This window comes from Gadus morhua, chromosome 5 (genome assembly GCF_902167405.1).
Source record: "Gadus morhua chromosome 5, gadMor3.0, whole genome shotgun sequence".
Taxonomy (NCBI): Eukaryota; Metazoa; Chordata; class Actinopteri; order Gadiformes; family Gadidae; genus Gadus; species Gadus morhua.
The window spans coordinates 19,237,071-19,251,634 of record NC_044052.1 but is presented as its reverse complement, the minus strand read 5'-3'; the positions used below and the strand labels follow the sequence as shown (position 1 = coordinate 19,251,634).

General features: G+C 48.7%; 1 protein-coding gene across 1 annotated transcript; it reads left to right on the top strand.

Moving 5' to 3' along the window:
- Positions 1–2,058: 2,058 nt before the first annotated feature.
- Positions 2,059–14,126, top strand: slc1a8b (solute carrier family 1 member 8b). The gene is made up of 11 exons (XM_030357279.1): positions 2,059–2,396; positions 3,282–3,361; positions 4,787–5,005; positions 6,906–6,948; positions 7,379–7,592; positions 8,226–8,325; positions 10,280–10,513; positions 11,474–11,668; positions 11,952–12,086; positions 12,740–12,884; positions 13,232–14,126. The coding sequence occupies exons 1-11, from the start codon at positions 2,232–2,234 to the stop codon at positions 13,376–13,378; spliced, it is 1,677 nt and encodes a 558-aa protein (XP_030213139.1). The 5' UTR covers positions 2,059–2,231; the 3' UTR covers positions 13,379–14,126.
- The last annotated feature ends 438 nt before the right edge of the window (positions 14,127–14,564 follow it).

Here is a 14,564-nt window from a genome sequence, read left to right as displayed (position 1 = left end):
ATTGAACTATTAACTCAATTTTAACTACCCACATTTATGTCACATTAATATCGAATGTTCTTATATATATATATATATATATATATATATATATATATATATATATATATATATATATATATATATATATATATATATATATATATAAAGAGAGGTATACGGTGGGTTGAAGGGTTAACAACGTATGTTTTTAATTCAGCAGCAGGAAGGACATGAGAGCATCTTTCTCAAGGACACACACATGTCGAATCCCTGTAAACAACAGGGATTCAAACCGAGAACCAAATCGGCTGGCAGTTTAAAAAAACACCTCAACCATCCATTCCCCTATTACTGTTATCAATCAGTTATCCCAACCGGGCAATGCCTCCATGCCAAACAAAAGAGACAACAATAATTCAACAAATTGCTGTTGTTGTATCTTATGAAGGTTATGTTGCTGGCCAATAAGGTAAAGGCTGGAGAAGATTTATGAGTTAGCTTCCATTGTTAACGCCTATAGCCCAGTGGTTCTCAAACTTTTTTTTGTGTGACCCTGCAACGGCGCAACAATATTTTGGGGAGAAAAATTAAAATAACAAATTATGTATGTGCGTTCTATTCGGCAGTGTAAACATTAAAAGGGTGCAAATACTCAATTTACTCTCACAATTTAGTTAGAAAGGTTGGCCTGTGCTGTGCTTCATGCAACAGTTCACTTATGTCTCCCCACAAACGAAGCACAAAGCCAGGGGAGGGTCAGAGAATGTAAAGGTAAATCCGATCAAAGATATTCTTCCTGAAACTGTGTGTGTGTGTGTGTGTGTGTGTGTGTGTGTGTGTGTGTGTGTGTGTGTGTGTGTGTGTGTGTGTGTGTGTGTGTGTGTGTGTGTGTGTGTGTGTGTGTGCGTGCGTGCGTGCGTGCGCGCGCGCGTGTTTATATGTGCGTGCGTGCGCGTGAGCAATTGCTCCTCGTCCATCGTCCAGATACAAGGATCAGGACTTTATGGGATCAACCACGTGTGACGTCTGTCGTCATTGTCTGACTGCAAAGAATTGAGCTGTCCCGAGGTTAGCTTGGCCGCTAACTTGACACGTCTTGACTCCTTGATCTTAGCAGACGTGGTTAGCCTACCTTCCGAATTAGCATGGCACGGCACTGACAGAACCCAGTGTTTACAGCGCAAGAGAATGCCCTCTTTCCATGCTTTCTGGACTCGTTTAAGTGGATGTTAAAGATTCTATTATTTTTTTCATATTGCTCATTGCTTATTATTTTATTTCTGGCGAATAAATCAACAATACTTCTCTGACCAGTTGGCGGATTACGTTTTAGGTTTTGTTTGATTCAGTAAAGTTGGATTCATGTGGGTAATAAAACATTAACTCACACAAACAGTATTGTGTCTTTACTTCATTAGCCTTTGTCTTGTGGCACACAACATGCAACAGGCTTTCCTTCGCTTGCCTGATGGGTTTAAAACAGTGGCAGCACATGTGTCTAGGTCGCAATTACAATACTCTGAGTGGAGGCCAGGTCTGTGTACGAAAGGTAGGCCTACCACAAGTAAATGTGTGACAGATAAACTTGCGACAGTTGTAGGTGTAAATTGGTGAGAACGCACTATCAATTCATTGTCATTATTATTAGTTAGTAAGTTTCAATTCCTTATTATTTATTACTTAGTTACAGCTTATTGTTATCATTATAATTTTGTATATTTTCAGGTTATTGAAGTAGAAAATAATGTGCAGTTTCGTTGAAAGTATAACTCACTGTTCATTGTGTCCCAGCTTTATGTTCCACTGGTAGAAATACCAGTGGAACATAACACAAGTGTAAATAAATTGGGTCATTGTAACGTAAGGCTAATAGATAATGAAACACGGTCTGTATGAGTGGAACGAAAACGAAAGGCATGTGGTTCCAAGTAATCATAACAAATGATTGAGAGTTGAAGCTACCGGCTGAAGAGTCATGAAGCACGCATGGATGCATTTAGCCCTTAATATGCTCATCCTGTTAGCCCCACGATGTACAGGGAATTGATTAGCCGGTGCTTCCTATTTGCGGCTGGTTGAGCCCTTCAGTGTAAAGTTGGACCGCAATACGAGCACACACACACCTACCAACTGCACCCACGTAGAACGTACAGACAGCATCACACACACACCCTCCAGCACACACCCCTTCACCTGAAATACAAACAGCTGCCTCACTTTCGAGGGACTATTGAGACGAGGAGCTTGACATGGAGATGTTACGTAGGATGTTTAGGAACATGGTGTCGGTAAAAGTCAGGGAGTATGTGAAGGACTACTGCCGGCGGAACGGCCTCTTGACGCTGTCTGTGTTCGCCGTGGTGACGGGCTGCGTGCTGGGCTTCCTCCTGCGGTCATTCAACCTCTCCACGCAGGTACGACAGAGCGCATACTGTCCCCACCTCCAAGGCCTGGTAGACCGACAGGGTGGGAATAGATGGATGGATGCAGGAAAAGCTGAAATGTTTTATGGGCGATTCGGGTTTAAAATGTTGTATAAAGTAAAGTAGAATATCGTGATTGTAGCAATTCGGGTTCTGTGGTCATGGACTCTGTTACATAGGCATCCGACCCCACCACCCCACCTCTAGGGATAATTAGGATCACCATACACAATAGTTAGTTTTAGGATACAAATATAACAGTCCTACATAGATAAAAAGTGTGTGACAGCTATATACTTTCATACGTAGAAATATTGGTATTATGTGCAGATCCCCTGGCCTACAACACATGTGCTTCACATTGAGGCTGTATGACTTAATTGTTAAATATAGGCTACTTTTACCCTTTTAAATTTCATTCACATCGTTCGCTCGAATTGTTCGATTGTTTACTATTTTCTATTTAAAGCGATGCCTTGAATTGTGTAGGCTATTATTATTGTTATTATTATTGTTATTATTATTATTATTATTATTATTATTATTATTATTATTATTATTATGTTCTTTAGGTGAGCTTTCACTTACTGAACCGGTTTATGTAGGCCTACAACTGGCTCTCATCCACCACTGAGGGCCTTACCTGGCGGGAGACTAACGATCACAGGGCGCCGTCTGCATCACGTTAGCAACACGTTGGCAATACGTTAGCATAATCAAAACCATCGATAGAAGAGCACCGTTGTTATATCATGCAACAAACATGAATTAAAGTGGATACCATGCATATCTAACATATAAATCAAACACATTTCACACTTTTAGAATTTAATATAAATGGTTCAGTTGATCCTCCCAATCTCTGCTTTTCTGCAGGCCAAGATCTACTTCTCCTTCCCCGGAGAGCTGCTGATGAGGATGCTGAAGATGTTGATCTTGCCCCTCATCACCTCCAGGTACCGCGCTGATATGACAACAGGACAGCTTTGTGATCCGGGGGAGCCTGTCTACGGCTGCGTAGCCGCGGGGAACGTTCACGTTCTCTCTGACCATCAGTCTGGCCGTTGAAAGCCTCTCCCAAGAGGAGAGAGGAGAGGAACAATCAGCGATAGGGTAGGGGGACCAGTTGTGCCTTTCGTCCGGGGAGAGCCCCCGTTTCTGGCAGCCTCAGCTGTCCCCAGCCGAACCTGTCAACATTTAAAAATAGGGTTTGTAAATGCATTAATGGATTTTGAATCAGGAAAGGTTCTAGCTGGCTGATGAATATACATTTTAGGGCAGTTGGTAAAAAGTCTTGCGTCTATCTGATAGGCTGCAGCACGTCACCTCACTACATAGGTTCTATGCATCGACTTTCTCCCATAAGCAGGCATGAGCCATAAACAATTGGCTTTCAGTACAATTTAGATTTGAACCCTAACACATCCATCTCCCTCCCCCACCACCTTACCATCATGAGAGGGAGTTTTAGTCGAGATAAACTTCATAACACTGTGGCACCCAAGGAACGGGTGGCCTTGGAGTCAACCGAGACTGAATATCAATGTTAAAAGATGAAAATCTGCACTTTTCATAGGAGAAGGTGTTTTTGTTACACTTACGACTGAACTAAGACAAGAGGTTAGCACGAGAGAGTCCCTCTGATTTGGTTGTGCTTTCTGAACAACGTAGGGCCGTAATAATTTCCCGGCCGGACTGAAATACCATGTGACACGCAAACTTCAATGCCTGGATGGCTAAGTCTAAGTCAATACAACGCTAAGTCAATATGCTGATGCTGCGAATGGAAAGTGAATTATATACCCTCACTGGGAGCCGAATTTAAAAAAGAAATCAGACTGAAATCCAGTCCAAAAACGGAAAGGATTTTGGACCCCCCCCCAATGCTCCTACCTCCGACTACTCATTGATCCCCTGTCTGGTCAATTAGCAGATGTGTTTATCCAAGCGACTTGAAAGTGACCATTTCTGAGTATGTAGCCGTCATCCTGCTCAAATATTCCTCTGGGTAGAATCTGGGCTCGGGGTCCGAACACCGAGTCCTTACGAAGGGAAGTCCCTCCCCCCCGGACCACCAGACCTTCCTGCCCCTGCCCGAACACGAGTCCTTACGAAGGGAAGTCCCTCCCCCCGGACCACCAGACCTTCCTGTCCCTGTGCTTACGAAAGGGAAGTCCCTCCCCCCGAACCACCAGACCTTCCTGTCCGAACACGAGTCCTTACGAAGGGAAGTCCCTCCCCCCGAACCACCAGACCTTCCTGTCCGAACACGAGTCCTTACGAAGGGAAGTCCCTCCCCCCGGACCACCAGACCTTCCTGTCCCTGTCCATACGAAGGGAAGTCCCTCCCCCCTAACCACCAGACCTTCCTTCCCCTGTAGCCTCATGTCCGGCCTGTCTGCCATGGACACCAAGGCCAGCGGCCGGCTGGGGGTCCTGACCATCACCTACTACCTCTGGACCACCTTCATCGCCGTCATCGTCGGTATCGTCCTGGTGCTCATCATCCACCCGGGAACCGGCTCGGAGAAGGAGTCCGGTCACCATGGCGGCTCCGGCCCCGTCATGACCTCGGCGGACGCCCTGCTCGACCTCATCAGGTACCTGGCCCCGTCGACCCTTGTCTGCCTCACACCTGTCCTAGCATTCCAACGCTTGTCCTAGCATTCCAACGCTTGTCCTAGCATTCCAACACCTGTCCTAGCATTCCAACGCCTGTCCTAGCATTCCAACACCTGTCCTAGCATTCCAACACCTGTCCTAGCATTCCAACACATGTCCTAACATTCCAACTCATGTCCTAACATTCCAACACTCATCTAGCATTCCGAAACCTGCCTGGCATTGAAACAACTGTCCTGGCATTCAAACACCTGTCATATCCGTGTCCTGCCATTCCCACACGTGGACTAGTGTTCCAACACCTGTCCTGATAATCAGACTGTGTATATGTTCTATATCCACCAAATAGGGCATGAAGAAAATGTGTTTAACGTTCAGTGTGGAGATGACCATCCATTCTTAGTGTTCATTGTATAAGCCTAAGTGGCTTGGCAGTGGTTTGTAGGATGGACTGTATAATACCTCATAAAACCACATACTACCCCCACAACAGAACAAAGTGTTCAGTGCAGAGGGTATCCCTTAATCCCTGCCAATGTCCCAACGTGAACCCTCAGAGGACGGCCGCAGATATTACGCAGAGAGGATTCTAAAAAACCTTTTCTCAGCTGAAGGTTGGAACTGGCGGTCTCAGCTTCTGTTTAGAAGAAGGTTAATGATTTTAAAACCAAAAGCTCCTGGGGGCAGTTGTCATTGTTTAAAACTAAGCCTAACAAAGCATGGTTCCACGGTCGTTGGTGAGCGTCCGGCTCTTGTCTACATTGCAGTAAAATTAAAATGAAAAAGTGAGCAATACATAGTTACAACAACACAAAGTTTTATGCCCAATGTTATGCCCAGACCGGTATGTTTATATCTTCTGAGGTTTGGGGAGCGGTTCAAGAGGAACCTCGAGAAGGTCCGTCCTGGGACTCCTACGACCTACAGCTTGACCCAGAACAAGGGGGCCCTTATAGGCCCAATTCTACCCCTTACCCCTTCCCTTTACCCCTCCCCCTTGTTTTGAAGGGGTAAGGGGTAAGGGGTAAGGGGAAGGGGAAGGGGGAAGGGGAAGGGGAAGGGGTAAGGGGTAGAAATGGGATTGGGCCTTACTCTTACCCCTTCAAAACAAGGGGGAGGGGTAAGGCGTAGAAATGGGATTGGGCCTTACTCTTACCCCTTCAAAACAAGGGGGAGGGGTAAGGCGTAGAAATGGGATTGGGCCATATCGTCATCCTGTGCGCCTTTATGCTTTCTCTGAACGCCCTCGCCGCTACACCCTTAGCGGGTGTCATTCATCCACACAGCGATCCTGTTCGGCCTCCTCAGACTGTATTAAATTCAGAGGGTCCAGTGCTCGGGTGGTCCAGCCACAACGGAGGGCTGCGTCTGAGTCCTGTTACGGGCTTGACAGACAGGGCATGAGAGATCCTCGGGCTTCAGGGTCTGTCCTCTTCCTTCTGTAAAACTCTTCCTTCAGTTGAGCCACTTTCGGCAGGTTTTTACACCCTTTTTATAAAACCTTTATTTCTTTATAAAAAAAACCTTTTGTAGGGGTGGGGTTAATATTTTGTTCTTTGGTTGAAAATGTGGCGGAGAAGGTACAAACGTAAGTGTGTATCAAATGCATAGCTATTACATATCTTTATTTTATTATAATCATTCTTCTATCTGATTGCTTACGGAAATCGTGTGCAAAGATTAAGGAATCACATATGCATTAACTTGACAGACATTGATGTCATGTCTAATAGATAACTGATATTCACAAAATAACAACTGTAAATTCAATGTATCACAACCTTCAGGAAATCATCATGCAACTTATTCACATTAGATTATCAGCCTTGACAACATCATAAAATCGTTCTGAACAGTATTGTGTCATTTCTATTACAGGAATATGATCCCGTCCAATTTGATCGAAGCAACCTTTCAACAGGTGAGCGGTTAGAAGTCTTGCTAGCTATGAGCGGCTCAGTGTTCCTCTGAAGTCCAACCCTCATGTTTCATTTAGTTCTCATTCATTGTTTGGCAAAGAGAGAACAAATGAAAAACCTCTCTGTAACCTTGTCAGTTAGCCGGGAGGCTAGCTTACAGACCCTGGACAGCACAGGCATACAAACACATGTATACACACACACACACACGCACAGACGCACGCACACGCACACATGCATATACATACGCACACATATACACACACTAATGCATATACATAAACACACACAGATACATATACACACACACATACACGCGTACACACATGCAGACTCGGGGCAGTTCATTCATTAAAAAGCATCAGACGAGGTTAAATGACGTCATCGTTCTGACCCCCCCCCCCCCCCCCCTCCCCCCCCCCCTCGCCGCAGTATCGGACGGATCTGATCCCCATCGTGCAGACCGACAGCGGGAAGGAGTCCCAGGCCAACTACGTGTACGTGATGCCCGACTACCACAACCCCCAGCTGGGCCACCCCGTGTTCCTGGAGATCACCCCGGCGCCCAACATCAAGTACAAGATCATCCCCGGCAACAGCAAGGGCATGAACGTGCTGGGGATCGTCATCTTCTCCGCCACCATGGGTGAGAAGCACATGCACATGCATATACATGCATGTGCACACACACATGCATATGCACACACACACACACACACACGTATATACTCACACATGCATATACATGCATACATGTGCTAACACACATGCATATACTCACACACATGCGTATACACACACACACACACACACACACACACACACACACACACACACACATATACTGTATACTCACACATGCATATGCAGACACATATGCATGTACACACAGACATGCATACACACACGCATGCATATACACACACACACACACATATGTATATACTCTCACACATACATAGATGCACACACATGCACGCATGCATGCAATACATACATACATGAATCCTACATTAATACATACAGTACATACATATACCTGTATGTATGTATGGCGTCATATATATATATATCTATATGAATATAGATATATATAGATATATATATATATATTTATACATGTGCGCACACACACACAAATTAAAATAAGACACGCGAACACATGCAAACAAACGCAGATGTGAACAAGGAAACCAACAGCCATTCACAAAGCCAAAGTAAGAAACTCACAGAGGTTCTCTGTGACATCACATCCTGCCCCCTCTCTCTCTCTCCCCAGGCCTCCTGCTGGGCAAGATGGGCGAGCGAGGCGCGCCGCTGGTCAACGTGTGCCAGTGCATCAACGAGTGCGTCATGAAGATCATCAACGCGGCCATGTGGTGCGTGGCCACTCTGGCTGGCAACCGTGTTGTGCGCACGCCGACAACAGACGACGCAACACAACAGACACACAACACAACTGTACACGACAGAAAACACAACACAACAAAAGGGACAACACAACAGACGACACAACAGACAGACAACACAACAAACAACACAACAGACAGAACCAATCAACCAGCGGCTGCTCGGGGATTAAGAAGGACGGATCTGTTCTAGAGATAAGCGGCTGAGGGCAGGAAGTGTTCCGGTCAGGGCGCTCGCCTCCCAGCACACACAAAGGTTGTGGGTTCACACCCCAACGTCTGCCGTCCACCTGAAGGGACCTCCATAAGCAAGGCTTAACCCTCTCGTTAATGGCATGGATCTAAAAACGTATGCATAGACGTAGCTTTGGACAAAATCGTTGAATAAATAACTAAATATGACTCTCTGCGAAGGTAGCAAAACGCTGTTATTTTGAAGGCCTCAGAATTAGTAATTCAGCGATTGATCTGAATAAATGTTTAACGGCAATAATATAAAAACGCGAGAGTACGGTATGGCAACAAAAATATGAAAAACACGTATAAGACCGATACACAATGCACAAAACAATATGCAAATAAAAAAATACGGGCGTAAAGAAATATGCCTGTGTTTTGGTATGATTTAGCTCGACACGTTTTGAGAACGTCTGAATCGCTCTGTGTAGCCGATCTCGTTCTTAAACCGGGTCGAGCTAAATCATATGCAAATGCATACCAAAATACAGGAATATCTTTTTACGGCCAGGCTTACAATCCCTCTGAATACGTCAGTACGATCACGCAAACCCGGCTGGCATTAGCCTGGAGAGATCCGGCGGCTAAACGTCGGGTGTTGCTGCTACGTTGCGGCTAGCTGCGCTATGCTATGGGTGGTGGTCATTTTACCAGGTGCAATTTTAGTGGCGAAAAGAACCAACGTAATTCCACGGTAATTCCCCAGACTTAGATGGAAAAAGGAAGAGAATCACCTAATGATCCCTTGACCTTTGACCTGCAGCCTGCAGCCGCCCGGCGGTGGCGAGGTGGGTCAAGCTAAGCGGCTTAGCGTGCCGCTAAGCCAATGAAACTAACACGTAACGGGCCGTTGGCATGTACAGCCCAGAGGGCACGCGCGGGAGGGCACGCCCACGGCCCATGTGGGGATCTGCATCACGGAGCGCCACACATTCACACACCGGGGATCAAACTAGCAACCGTCTGGTTACCAGTCGACTAGGGCGGGCTGGGCGAAAATCTCAGATTTTTTCAAAACAAACCCGATCATCGATTTCAATCTATTCTTTTTTTTCCAGAAATGACAAATGTGTATATTATTTAAGTTTGGATTTTATTTGAACTCTCAAGCACTCCTTCTCCTCCACACTAGCCCCCCCTTCTCCTCCCCATACTCCTCCTCCTGATGGCGTGTTGTCTCGTCCGCCTTAGGAACTCCCTCCTCCTCCTCCTGACAGCTCCTGGTCCGGTCCCCTCAGGTACTCTCCTCCACCTCCTCCTCCTCCTCCTCCTCCTCCTCCTCCTCCTCCTCCTCCTCCTCCTCCTCCTCCTCCTCCTGACAGCTCCTGGTCCGGTCCCCTCAGGTACTCTCCTCCACCTCCACCTCCTCCTCCTCCTCCTCCTCCTCCTTCTCCTCCTCCTCCTCCTCCTCCTCCTGACAGCTCCTGGTCCGGTCCCCTCTGGTACTCTCCTCCACCTCCACCTCCTCCTCCTCCTCCTCCTCCTCCTCCTGACAGCTCCTGGTCCGGTCCCCTCAGGTACTCTCCTCCACCTCCACCTCCTCCTCCTCCTCCTCCTCCTCCTCCTCCTCCTCCTCCTCCTCCTCCTGACAGCTCCTGGTCCGGTCCCCTCAGGTACTCTCCTCCTCCTCCTCCTCCTCCTCCTCCTCCTCCTCCTCCTCCTCGTGACAGCTCCTTGTCTCCTCCAGGTACTTCCCGTTCGGGATCGTATTCCTGGTGGCGGGGAAGATCCTGGACATGCACGACCCGGCCCACCTTGGGGAGAAGCTGGGCATGTACTTCATCACCGTGCTGGCGGGCCTCTTCGTCCACGGCCTCATCCTCCTCCCGCTCTTCTTCTACGTCCTCACGGGGAAGAACCCCTTCGCCTACATCAGGGGGCTGCTGCAGGCGCTGGTCATCGCCCTGGCAACCTCGTCCAGGTGCGTCTCCCCCCCCTCCTCACCAATCAGACACTTCTCCCTCCCCCCTCACCCACAGACACGTCTCCCCCCTCCTCACCCACAGACACGTCTCCCCCCTCCTCACCCACAGACACGTCTCCCCCCTCCTCACCCACAGACACGTCTCCCTCCCCCTCACCCACACACATGTCTCCCCCCTTCTCACCCAGACATGTCTCCCCCCTTCTCACCCAGACATGTCTCCCCCCTCCTCACCCACAGACACGTCTCCCCCCTCCTCACCCACAGACACGTCTCCCTCCCCCTCACCCACACACATGTCTCCCCCCTTCTCACCCAGACATGTCTCCCCCCTCCTCACCCACAGACACGTCTCCCTCCCCCTCACCCCTCCTCTCCCACAGACACGTCACCCCCTCCTCACCCAGCAGACCCCCCTCCCCCCCTCCTCACCCAGCAGACCCCCCTCCCCCCCTCCTCACCCAGCAGACATCTTCCACACATTGTATTCACCGTCGTCTCACGAACGCTCATTACTAAGTGGAAGGCATTGTGGAATTATTCTTTAAAATAAATGTAGGATTATCCCGAGCTATTCTAGTCCCTCGATGATGTCCCCTTTCCAATTGTCTCCAAGCTTTTCAGGATTTTTCCCAGACGAAACTCGCCCAAGTCTTAAGAACTCGAAACTTGCTCCCTGGATTTTGCTTTAAGAAAATGAGTGCTCGTTTTTACCCTGATGGTGGCATGATCGAATCCCTCTCTCTCTCTCTCTCTCTCTCTCTCTCTCTCTCTCTCTCTGTCTCTGTCTCTGTCTCTCTCTCTCTCTCTCTCTCTCTCTCTCTCTCTCTCTCTCTCTCTCTCTCTCTCTCTCTCTCTCTGTCTCTGTCTCTGTCTCTGTCTCTGTCTCTCTCTCTCTCTCTCTCTCTCTCTCTCTCTCTCTCTCTCTCTCTCTCTCCTCCCCCCCCCCCCCTACAGCTCTGCGACCCTCCCCATCACCATGAAGTGCCTGCTGGAGAACTGTGGCGTGGACCGGCAGATCGCCCGCTTCGTGCTGCCCGTGGGCGCCACCATCAACATGGACGGCACGGCGCTGTACGAGGCCGTGGCCGCCATCTTCATCGCCCAGGTCAACGAGTACGAGCTGGACTTCGGCCAGTTGGTCACCATCAGGTGAGGAGGTGACCTTTGACCTTTCTCACGAGTTGAGAGAGGAGGAGGAGGAGATCAGAGAGGAGGTGGAGGTCAGAGGCTAGGTGGAGGTCAGAGAGAGGAGTTGGGGGGTGATAGTCCTATCGTCTGTCGCATAAAGTGAACTATGTCGAGACACGATACGACAACAATCAAAACTCCAAATTCAATGTATGTTCCTCTGGGAAATGTAAATTCCTCTCTCTCCCTCTTCTGTCTCTCTGTCTCTGTCTCTGTCTCTCTCTCTTCTTCCCACCCCCCCCAGTATCACGGCGACCGCTGCAAGCATCGGCGCGGCCGGGATTCCCCAGGCCGGCCTGGTTACCATGGTGATCGTGCTGACCTCGGTGGGGCTGCCCCCCGCTGACATCACGCTGATCGTGGCCATCGACTGGGTCCTGTGAGTGACGGCCTCGGCCTTTAGGGCCACGGCCCGGCGCACCACACTGGGGTGGCCATGAGGTCTTATGATTGGATAAGAGAGGATGTCTCAAGGGCTGATTATGGTCCCACGTCACGCAACACAAGGACCACGCAGACGCTCCTGATTTGGTTCTGCGTCGAGTTTTAGTGAACGGACCAATCACAGCCCTTGCTGCTGCATCGCCTCTGCGGAAGGTTACAATTTTTGGGAGGCGCACGTCTGGCCCTTGCAGTGGACGCAAAGGAGGGTCCGCGAGGACGTAAGGGGTCCGTAAACCCCTTGCGTTACGTGAACGTGGGACCATAATCAGCCGTTTAGGTGTTACTGCCCAGGGAGATGCGGGCTCCCACGGCAGAGGTGCACAGGAATACCGCAGTGAGAATTAAAAGAGAAAGAAAGAAAGAATTATTATTATTTTTATTTTTTTTAAAGAACAAACCTGGGACCACAATGGAAATTAGCCTTTGGGCTTTATTTAGTCATCCCTGACTATTTGTGTGTTTCAATGTGTGACACAGAGTGCTGTTTCATATTTTATATAAAGAAATTGTCACATAAAATCGACCAATCAAAGACCGGCGACACGCCGCTCCACACGCACCTGAATTGGAGCTTTGTGGTTTCCGTAGCGACCGCTTCCGCACCATGATCAACGTGCTGGGCGACGCCCTGGCGGCGGGCATCATGGCCCACCTGTGCAAGAAGGACTTTGAGAAGGCCGCCGTCGCCGCCGCCGCCGCCGCCACCGCCAACACCACAGTGGGACCCAACCGGGTAAGAGAGGGAGGGGTGGGGGAGGGGAGGTAGGTAGGTGGAGGTCAGTGAGAGAGGAGGTGGAGGTCAGAGAGAGAGGAGGTGGAGGTCAGAGAGGAGGTTGAGCTGAGAGGGATGAGATGAGAGGTTGAGGCTGACAAGAAGACTGAATTAATATGAGAGCATGGTGACTATAACTGCTCTTTATATCCGGCTGTGGGTGGACTATTTACTCTACACATTGGCAAGGTGAAAGGTTTTCTAAGGTGTGTGTGTGTGTGTGTGTGTGTGTGTGTGTGTGTGTGTGTGTGTGTGTGTGTGTGTGTGTGTGTGTGTGTGTGTGTGTGTGTGTGTGTGTGTCTATATAGAGGGACACGGCCATCTCCTTCGGGAACCAGAGTGTCACGATGTCGGAGGCCCCGCTGATGTCGCACCGCTGCGACTACGTGTACGAGGTGGACCGCGACCAGGTGATGGAGAGGCCCCTAGCCTGCTACAACCTCTGCCAGGTCTGAGCCCGCGGCCGGGGGGGGGGGGGGGGCCCGACGGCCGGAGGCAGCCACCCCCTGGAGGAGGCAGGCAACGTGGGCAGCATGTGCAGAACAGGAGTGCAGGGGACGCGCACACACGCGCACGCACACACGCACGCACGACCACGCACGCTGCACTCCGCTGGGATCGACGCGCACGAAAGTTTTCAGATGACTTCATTTTAAATTCATGGGCAGGATTTGAATTATTCTTTCTGAAGAAAGATGAATGAAAAGGGGATGGCTGACAAAGAGCTGTTATGGTAGTAAAATAGCCGGGAGTCAACCTGAGCTTTCTATTTCTTGATGGCCTGTACTATCATTCGACTGAAGAGGTTGGGAAACGCACTCCATTAGTGATAAAGGAACAATCGTGTTGCCAATCGCTTGGAAAAGGGGGATCGAATAGTCTTTCGGTCAGGATATGCCTTAATCTGTTCTATGTTCTGTGACACTCACTGGGGATTGCCCAAAATTTGAAAATATCCTAATAATTATATCAAGAAGCTGGTAAGAATAATAGCCAGAACTTGATCCAAATAACACCCAGAAGCTGGTTTCCGGTTTAGATTTCCTAAAGAAAGTGTCAAGTATTGCAATTACCAATAAGAGTTCCATTGTTACTGTAGAAACGTGAAATAAGCCATATAAGGTGATTTATGTTTTATACAAATCGATTTTGTTTCATGGCTGTCTTTTGATAATAAAAACAAAACTATGGAATCACCCTCTACACTGGTGGAGCGTTCATTTAATCTCAAGGGACCACATGTAGGAATCGTTTGAGATTGCTGATACATAAACGGGTTGTTTTGTAAAGTCCTTCCCCAACTCTCTCCATCAAGTAGTATTGTATTTGAACCAGGCCAGAGAAAAGGGAAGTGAAATCAAAGCAGGGATAAATCGTTTTTGTCATAACTGTTCATTTATGATGACTGTGGCAACCCGGCCCGGGCCAATTAAGGAGATGCAGAGCACCTGAGGAACAGGTGGAGAAGCAGGGCTTAAATAGCCTGCTTCTCCACTCGTTCGGGGCTCTCCCAGCCATGTTGCTCCTGTACGGAGAGACCGGTCCTCGTGGGTGATGGGGATTCCACCCCCGAAGGATGGGACTGTTGATTCCTCCCAGGTTCTTACGTTCTTTTGTGTTTCTTCAGCGAGATTTTGTTTG